Raw genomic sequence first — 9,853 nt, 5'->3', positions numbered from 1 at the left:
GAAGGAGGGGGGCTTTTTTCCAACTGATTTTTTTTAATAATAGAGTGGAGAGTTGGCCACACAGAGCTGGGAGAGCCAAACACCCTGATAAGACGGTAGCCACCGAGCTATGAAAGCATGGGATTAAAGTAAAACTGAAGTGGGAGCTAAACCACAGCTGACGTGGGAGGAGAGACGCAGAGGTAAGTTTCTCTGTTTGGCCCCGGAGCCAATTAAACATCTTAATATTCAGAGGCGTAGCTTTGTTTTAACCTTTTCTCTAGATGTCTTGAGCTGTCTCACACCCACTTTGAGATCAACTACATGCATGTGTGTGACTTTAAATGCCATGGGAAAAGTGGGTCAGCCAGGGAGGCAGAGAGGGGGGAAGCACTAGTTAAAGGAGAGGCGGAACATGGAGAGGAATCCTCCGCAGACCTTGAACTACAGTAACAAGTGGTCACTTGAGTAATCTGTGGTGATTCAAAGAGAAATGTAAGTGATGGCAGCTTCCAGGCATGACTGCTCCGTTGTCACTTTTTTGTGTGTTTTCTATTGTAATTAATTTGTGTGATTTAAATAAAAGAGTGACTTGCTTGTTTGTTTGTGCTTGCTTCTTTCTTTGACTAAAACAGGCTGCATTGTTTCTACTCCAAAAATGAAAAGTTTGTGGAGAAACAGCATTTATTTTAGAGGTTAAGTCACAGACAGCTCTGAATCGTTGTCATGCTCAATCTTGCGGCGTCGTTAGTCACTTTCCAATTACTCAGCCAACAGTGTCAACCCACAGACGTAAATAGGCCTGAATGTGACGGGTCTGTGCACGCATCTCCCACCGTTTGTACCCTTTTTTCTGTTTATCTACCACACCAAAAATGTCCGTTTAGTTCTGCTGAACTCTTTGCAGCTGGATCAGAAATCTGTCCCGTCTTTTGATCATAATCTGTGAACTGTGTGGCTAAAATCTGGGGATGGAGGCGGTTGGTTTTATTAGGCTTCGTATTAGTCAGAGCGACGGGAAAGATGACCTTCCTCTGCTGTTTATTTTGGGAAGGCATCAGGAAGAATGCTGGAGCAGCTGTTCTGTTCCTGCTGGCAGATCCCACCCCTGTGAATTCCAGTCCGCCACTGGGACGGCACTCCCTTTAGTCATGCAGAGAGGTTTGGGGAGGGGGGTGTCTGTGCTTTGTGAAGTATACATTTCAGTTGGGTTTTTGTGGGAAAAGTGAAGCTAAAAAAATCTACTTGAAACTCTTTATTGTTAGAAACTTTCTCCAATAAAAGAGGAAACAACTATGAATTCAGATAAAAACTAGAAAAGTTGCATTAATGCAAATCAGAATGCTTTTTTGTTGAATGTGGTGGCTGAATATGCTAAAGGTTTTTGCTGAAAATGCTGAAGAAATTTACTGTTTGCTAAAGGGATTTGCTGAAAATGCGTAAGCTATTTGCTAAAGTTGCTAAAGGACTCACAGAAATGGCAGAAAATGCACAAACAATTTGAAGAATTTCTTTAAAAAAGAAAAAAGATCACAAAACATTTAAAAATGAGTAAAAAGTATGAACTCAAAATTAGCCAAAAACTCCACTAGATGCCAAATAAGCAAAAATAATTTTTTTAAAAAGTGAGCATTTTGCTAAACTCAAAAAAAGCTCAAAAATCCTTAGTAGGTGCAAAATTATCTAATAATAATAATAAAAAAAATACTAGCATAGCTCCTGATTAGCTTAAAAATCCTCAATATATGTCAAAATAGCCAAAAAAGCTAGCACACTGCTAAAATACTAGCTTAACTCTGAATTAGCTTAAAAATCCTCACTAGGTGCAATATTAGCCAAAAAGCTAGCACATTGCTAAAATACTAGCTTAACTCCTAATTAGCTTAAAAATCCTCAATATATGTCAAAATAGTCAAAAAAGCTAGTACATAGCTAAAATGTTAGATTGACTCAGAATTAGCCTCTAAAAAACCTTAGTAAATACTATATTTGCACACAAAAAAAAAAACTCTTACGTTGCTAAAATATTTAGCTCAACTCAGAATTAGCCCAAAAAATTAGAGGCCAAATTAGCTGAAAATGTTAGCAAGGTGCTAAAATATTGCCTGAACTCAAGAATAGCCTAAAAACCGGATTAGATGTAAAATTATCCAAATATGTTAGCATGTTGCTAAAATATTAGCTGAACTCCAAATTAGCCTTTAAAACGTCAGTAGCATTAATGTCCTTAACATGCTGAATGTCTTCAAACCAATATTGCAAAGGTTTTAAAGTGTGAAAATACTTGGCTCGATTGCTGCTCTTATCATTTTGGCTGAGCCAAACCATTCCTATTTTTACAATTACTCCCTAAAATATCCCGTAGAACGACAAGTAAATTTAGCCCGTGAAGTGATTAAAATGCGTGTGGACAATGCAGCGATGTGCGTCTTTGTATTAAATGTGTCCAACATTAATTTTTATAGGGTTTTGTGCGACATTGGACTTAAAAAACGTGCAAATAACATCAGCCAAAATAGAACCTGTTAGAATAATAAATGCTCAAATGAATTTAGACATTTTTCCATTTTTTTAGGCTCATTTGGAGTTTAGCTAATATTTTAACAAAATCCTAGTTGTTTTGGTAAAATTAAACATTTTTCCTTTTTTTTTTGTGGCTAATTTGGCATATAGGTAATATTTTAGCAAGCTTTCAGCCTCAACATTTTCAGCTTCAGCATTTTTAGCTATTTATCAGTTTCAGCATCTTCACCAGCTACATTCAGCTTATTGCATTTACACTAGTGTTATCACAGGTAATGCCATTTATCTAGTTAAAATAAAAGATCTCTTTTGTCCAAAAACTGTATTATCTCTATAATTTAATAAAAAAATATTATTTTAAACGGCTTTTTTACGCTGATCTCACAGCTGCACGTCAGGACGCCTGATGGCGTTAATTAATATTAACGCGTTAATTCTGTTTCCATTAATCGCATGCATTAGCGCATTAACTTTCACAGCCCTAATAAAAACCTACTGCTTTCACCGCTGTGCTTCTTCTCTACACAAACAGTATTTTGCTTTCTGAGACAGATACATTCCCAAAATGGCAAACCCCCCCAGAGAAGTGCTCGAGGATGTCAAAAAACAAAGTTTCTGGATGGTGAGGAACACATTTTATGCAAAACAAAAAAATAAAAATAAAAAAAATGCAGGCACTCTGACTGGTTTGAATATTTACAATTTCCATCTTTTTACTCCTTTTTCTCAAGCCGGGGAATTTCGTGAGAACGGTGCACCGAACTGATCAGTCATTTCAGGCTTGCAATGACATAGTGGCGTGCTTTGCGGAGAGAGCAAAGGTGGAGAAGCAGTACGCCCAGCAGCTCAGTCAGTGGAGCAACAAGTGGAAGTCAATTGTAGATTCACGTAAGTACTGTATATAAAGCAGCGAGCTTTAGTGAGCCAACTAATCTGCTCTAAATTTAAAGTCGTGCCTTTTTTCTTCTGCTGAAGGGCCACTTTATGGCTCCCTCATGAGGGCGTGGCAATGTTTCTTCACCTCCACTGAACGTTTGTCCGCCCTCCACTCCTCCATCTCCCAGTCCCTGGTTGAGGAGGAAGGGGAGCGAGTGAAAACCTGGCAGAAAGAGACTTTCCCCAAGAAGCTCTTTTGTGGCTTCAAGGAGAGCTACGACAACAGGACAAGTTTTTCACGTGCGCAGAAACCCTGGTCCAAAAAGCTACAGAAGGTCCAGCACACATGTCAGATACATTTGTAAAACACCTGACAGCTCTGATTCCAGGTGACACCTCGAGACTTTTTCCAGGACGGTTTTCTTGGCTTTAAAAAGAAACTTTCAGCCAAAATAACTAAACTTAACTGCTACAATTCTCACATATTAAAGTCTAATACCACATACTACATTATACTGTTGCTACAATGTCCTCCGAGCCAGAAATCTGGAAGAGGCTTAGAGAAATTCCTCATTTTTTATGATTTGTGTTCAGTGGGAAACTTAACAACTTCACGTTTATTAAATTAGGGCAGCAGTTTTATGAAAGCTTGAAGCTCAATAAACCCAATTTATGCAATTTGATAAACTTGAACTGAAAGTATTAAAAGCATCTGTCTGAAATAAACCTGTTTTTGGCCCCAAAATTACTTTCTTAAACTTTAGTATATAATAATTTAATCTGGAAGAAATTAAAAATTATTGACATTCTAAATGCTATTCATTTGTGTTACTGTTTGAAAACATCACATCATAGAAGATTAAAAAAAAAACACTTTTGGAAAGCGTCTTTATAACATGAACAAAGCAGCTGTTCAAGATTAAATCCAACATTTGTGCTACATTAAGCTAATGTCACCTGAAAGATGCTACAGAACACTCTCAAAAAATACAAAAAGCTAAAACAAAAAAAAAAACCTGTATTATGTATTTGTATTATGTTTACAGTGGACATTTGTCAGGAATGACTCCTCCGACTGTTTCTTGTTACTTTCACTTTTTAATGATTTTTGTTGATTTAAAAATAAACAGGCAGGGAAAGCATTACTCTGTAATTTGAGTATGTTAGCATGAACAGAAATGCTCTCAAACTTCTTCTCAAACTTTTCACTAAGCAGGCCGGTTTGGTATTTTAAGTATTTCCATCATAAAATTGACCCATTTAACAGTTTCCGTTGTGGGTCCTTAGAAAAATAGAACGAGGGCGACATTAGAGAGCGCTGATATAGCGGTAAGCTAGCATTTCTGTTTACCTCTTCACTGCAGTATTCTTCTTAGCCACCTGCAATCTTCTTTCAAAAAACATTAAATTCCTCTTTTACAAGATGTACAAAAAGTAAAGCAAGAAAAAGACGAGGACCTCCATAGTATTTGCTTTACTAGTCGTCGTAACACAATGACGCAATGACATGCTAGCGGGCTACAACCGTGAAAACAAACCGCTCCGTTTTTCCAGGCTTTTGTGTCTCAAACTCATCTCAAAAAGCTCTCAATTTGCACACCTATCTGTGATTGTTTAGCTAAAATACAGACAAAACATGCAAATTAGTAACATTTTTTAATCCTTTTGAATTTGTATTTTTAAAAATATTAGCAAAATGTCACCTAAAGTCCTCATATACATGAAATGATGAAGCAAAATCAGTTAGTTTCATATTTTAGACAAATTTTGCATTTTTTTAATACAAGCACCAAATTTGGCAAGGATGTAGATTAGGATCCCTAATTTCACAAATGAATGTTAGCCGAATGATAAATCCAAATGGCGTCCATTTGCAAAAATGGCGGCCATACACTCAAATGTTACTGAAATATTCAAAGTATTTTTGCTTCTGTTCATCCACAAAATGCATAAGGGGTACCTAATACTATTATTATACATATTATTTGTATTTTAAAAGTTTGTATTTTATCATAGCTAATGTGCTTTTGTGAAAGAGGAGATCCTAATGCACAAAATCCACAAATATTTGAATAAACCAGGTAATTCGTTACAGGTTCTCATCCTTCTCTCTAGTCATTCACTCTGTTGTTTTGTTTGAGCACAATTTTATTTTAAAGTTATTTTTGTAGTTTTCATTAATTCAAGAAAATCAAAAACACTTCAAAACCAATGCGGACCAATTCTAACTTTTTTGATTGGTAGTACAAGTCTTCTGTATATAGCAGGCCTCAAAAAAGACATCATCTTTCAAGTGCTGTTCTCAGTTTGTTATAGTTTGATTAAATAAATCCCTGAGACAACTTTGTGAAGGTTTACGACCTTTAAAACAAATTTGTGACTGAATTAACCCAATAATTTGACTATTGAGGCACAAAAAGATTATCCAACACTTGAAACAACTACAAGAGACATTTGCTCAGGCATTACGGGATTATTCCATGGCAGGAATTTAAATACAAGATATTTTTGTTTAAGATTTATTTCCAACTTCTTTCACAGTCAGAAATACAATTACATTATAACAGTAGCTACTCCTGTGAGCAATAAACACATTCGAGCACACGTATAAAAAGTGAGAATTAAAAAAATATATATATAAAACACATTTTTTTTACCTGAGAAAAGGAGTGTGGTTCTTTGTAATACAAGAGAATAAGCCAACTAAAAAGCACCATCTCCTTTCTTAATGGGTTTTAAAGTACATTTTGTGGTTCTAAAACTTTTATTTTACGACTAACATTCAAGTCTTGTGAAATGACCCTATTTTTTTTTTTATTGGATTTTTTTAAATGACATGGTTTTTAATGGTGTAACTTTGATTCATTTGTTTGAATATGTATTCAACAGCTGGAGAAAGCTCGAGTTGCATACCACAAGTCTTGTCAGAGAGAACAAGTCGCCCTTGACAAAGAGAAACAAGCAAATGAGAACTCTGAGATGAGTGAGGAGAAAAAGCAGAAGCACTCTGAAGCCAGAGAAAAGGCCACAGAGGAGAAGGAAAAGGTGAAAACAGATGTTAACACACTTCAACACTTTATTCTAAGTGTCAAATTGTTGTAATCTAGCCATGTTTACTGTCATTTCATCATCATTTTATAGATTTTTTTTCACAATTCTACTTTAAGACAATATGCTCTCCAGAAATCAGTTCGTGGAGTACCTCCTATGGTGACATTTTTCACTTGGGAAGTTTCTAAACATGAAACTCAGCCTAAAAATCCTGCCCTGAGCACTTCCCAAATGAGGAGGTGTTGTTGTTGTTACTCTCCTCTGTTTATGGAGACCAGCATGAGAACAGAGAAAAGAACCAGATGCTTCGTATGCATTGGCTACAGCGGGGAGGACAGCCCTGTTGTTCAGCACTAATTTGTTACCTCTGAACTCCCCACAGGCAAGAGATCAATACGAAAAGGGGCTGGAGGAAGTGACATCCTATACGCCTCGTTACATGGAGGAGATGGAGGCCATTTTTGAACAGTCGCAGGAGGAAGAAGGGAAGAGAATCAACTTTTTGAAGCAAGTCTTCCTCTCGATCCACAGACATCTGGACATCACCAACAATGAGAGGTGACTTTTGTGTACTTAATAAGTCCAAAAATAATTTATTTTTAAAGCAAGGGGTCCCAATACAGTGCCTTCCTTGTGTCTTTAGTGTGAAAGCAGTTTACAGCGAGCTCCATCAGACTCTGATGTCTATAGATGAACAAGATGATCTGAAATGGTGGAAGAACAATAATGGTCCAGGAATGCCAACAGATTGGCCAAAGATTGAGGTATGTAAAAAAATGTTCTAGTACCAAAACAATCTCTTTTTCCAGAAATATTTTCCCAACTAATTTGCTATTTTTGCCCACTCTCTTCCGTCTCTTTCTCCAGGAATGGGTCCCACCAGTAAAAAAGCTCAAGAGAAAGAAGAGAGATCGAAAAGGAAAAGAAAGCCGACCGTAGGTTTTTCTGAGTAAATTATTTAAAGTATTAAAAAGCCAACGTGAACACTTTCTCTCGTCGTAGAGTGATGATTGGGGGCGTTAAGGTGCGAGCTTTGTACGACTACATTGGTGAGGAGGGCGATGAGCTGTCCTTTAAAACAGGTAACCCATCCTGTATAAAACTATGAAACCATTAATGTTAAAATCGATTACAGACTAGATATGTAGCATTACCTGCAATAATGCAAGTGGGAATGCTGTAGCTGAATGTGGCCACAGAAGATGCTAGTTAAAAGCTGAAAATGCTGAGACTGGTAGCTAAAAATGCTCAAGCTGATAGCTGAAAGCTAAAGCTAATAGCTTGCCAAAATATTAGCTACATGCTAAATTTGCCAAAAAAAAACTGGGAAAATTTCTAATTTTGCCAAAACTGCTAGCGTAATGCTAAAATATTAGCTAAACTCCCAAATTGCCTTAAGAACTTTAAAAAGTCAGATTTTGCCAAAACAGCTAGCATGATGCTAAAATATTAGCTAAACTCCAATTTGCATAAACAACAAAAAAAAGTTAAATTTTGCCAAAACAGCTAGCACAACGCAAAAATATTAGCTAAACTCCAAAATTGCCAAAAGAAGTTAAAAAGTTTAATTTTGACAAACCAGTTAGCATAATGCAGAAATATTAGCTAATCTGCAAATTAGCAGCAGTAAATAAAAAATTACAAAAAAATATTTAAATTATGCAAAAACAGCTAGCATAATGCTAAAATATTAGCTAAACTCCAAAATTGCCAAAAAAATAAAAAAGTTGAATTTTGACAAACCAGTTAGTTAAAGCGGAAATATTAGCTAATCTCCAAATTAACAACGGCAAACTATTTGCAAAAAAATGTTTTAATTATGCCAAAGCAGCAAGCATAATGCTAAAATATTAGCTAAACTCCAATTTGCCTAAATAACTTAAAAAAGTATGATTTTGACAAAACAGCTAGCCTAATGCTAAAATATTAGCTAAACTTCAATTTGCCTAAAGAATGAAGAAAACTAAAATTTGGCCAAAACAGCTAGCATAATGGTAAAATATTAGCTTAACCCCACTTTGCCTAAAGAGTTTTTAAATATTCAGATTTTGACAAAACAGCTGGCATGCGTTTAAAATATTAGCTTAACTCTAATTTGCCTAAAGAACAAAATAAAGTCAAAATTTCCCAAAACAGTTTGCATACTGCTAAAATATTACCTAAACTCCAATTTGACTAAAGAACTTAAGTCAAATTTTGACAAAACAGTTAGCCTAATGCTAAAATATTAGCTAAACTCCAATTTGCCTAAAGAACTTTAAAAAGTCAAATTCTCCCAAAACTGCTAGCATGATGCTAAAATTTTAGCTAAACTCCAAATTAGCCTAAACAACTGGAAAAATGTCAAAATTAGCCAAAAATAGCTTGCATGTCACTAAATTTAAAGCTAAATTTCAAATCACCCTAAAAAAAGGGCAGTGGGTGATGAACTTTTTAAAGTTTGAATGGTGCCTCTAGCTGAAAGTATGTTGAAGTTCACAAGTTTTAAAGTGAAAAAAGTTTTTGAAGGATTTGAGCAATTTCTCATTGAAATCCAGAGGAGCATATTTTGTTCAACATTTCAAAAACTATAAAGCTTATGAATACCAAAAGTACATGCAGTAATGTTCTGAACGAGCTGAACGCTTTGATACCAAGATTGTTGAAATCTCAGAAACTGTAATTAAGTTTTTATGTACTAAAAAACATACGGAAAGGAGGAGAAAAATCACTTTTGTGTAAATGCTGCAAATCATTCACACAATTATTACTTTTTAAAACATTTAGGTTTTTGAAAACTAATTTTAAAGATTTTTCATCTTTTTATGAGAGGCTTAGATTTGTGTTTTTATTACAGGTGAAGTCTTCTTGAAGGTTGAGGAGGAAGATGACCAAGGCTGGTGTCGTGGGGTGCTGAGTGGAGGGAAGGAGGGCTTCTATCCAGCCAATTATGTTGAAGTCGTGGAGTGATGTCACATTAGCCAATACATGAAGTCCTGGAATGTTTTCCCATAAAAAATATGTTTTTTTAATTTAAAAAAATATTATATTATTGACATGATTGAGCATCTAACGAGTGTTTCTGCTAAAGTTAGGCTGTAATTGTGTCACTATTGAACAATAAATGTCAAGGCCTTAATATTTGAATTTAGTACTGCAGCATGAATTAGCTTATTGAGGGTATTTTTTTACTTGTGCACGTGTGTGGTTTTTGCATGTAAAAGAAGCAAAAAAAGGATTAATTCACCACAACCATCTTTACGTCCTTGTAAAGAGAATTAAGTCAACAATGATAAGGTTTACAATGTTTGCATGGGGTGTTTATGTTTACTTCCTCGTATTTAATAAAACCTCACAGACATGATCTTAAAAGTATGGATTTCCACAATAAAAGCATTGTTTGTTGTACTTGGTTTTGTCGTTTTACCAAGTGGAGGGATTTGAT

The 9,853-nt window shown here is 35.5% G+C and overlaps 1 protein-coding gene across 1 annotated transcript; it reads left to right on the top strand.

Annotated features, from left to right (window-relative positions):
• The first annotated feature begins 246 nt into the window (after window positions 1-246).
• Window positions 247-9,816, top strand: LOC112153848 (protein kinase C and casein kinase substrate in neurons 2 protein). Its single transcript, XM_024284283.2, has 10 exons — window positions 247-474; window positions 3,055-3,124; window positions 3,234-3,390; window positions 3,478-3,713; window positions 6,268-6,423; window positions 6,812-6,987; window positions 7,073-7,193; window positions 7,297-7,364; window positions 7,432-7,511; window positions 9,266-9,816. The coding sequence occupies exons 2-10, from the start codon at window positions 3,068-3,070 to the stop codon at window positions 9,376-9,378; spliced, it is 1,164 nt and encodes a 387-aa protein (XP_024140051.1). The 5' UTR covers window positions 247-474; window positions 3,055-3,067; the 3' UTR covers window positions 9,379-9,816.
• Window positions 9,817-9,853: the final 37 nt, after the last annotated feature.

The sequence above is a fragment of the Oryzias melastigma genome, linkage group LG19 (genome assembly GCF_002922805.2).
Source record: "Oryzias melastigma strain HK-1 linkage group LG19, ASM292280v2, whole genome shotgun sequence".
In the NCBI taxonomy this organism is placed as follows: Eukaryota; Metazoa; Chordata; class Actinopteri; order Beloniformes; family Adrianichthyidae; genus Oryzias; species Oryzias melastigma.
The sequence above is the reverse complement of the archived record's forward strand: the minus strand, read 5'-3'. Positions and strand labels throughout refer to the sequence as shown.

What these genes read in the sequence shown, in the direction of transcription:
- LOC112153848 (XM_024284283.2), top strand. Translation starts at nt 3,068, where the DNA reads ATGGCAAACCCCCCCAGAGAAGTGCTCGAGGATGTCAAAAAACAAAGT. An exon ending in GAAGTCAATTGTAGATTCAC is followed by an intron (nt 3,391 to 3,477) that starts GTAAGTACTGTA and finishes CTTCTGCTGAAG; the next exon opens with GGCCACTTTATGGCTCCCTC. An exon ending in CCACAGAGGAGAAGGAAAAG is followed by an intron (nt 6,424 to 6,811) that starts GTGAAAACAGAT and finishes AACTCCCCACAG; the next exon opens with GCAAGAGATCAATACGAAAA.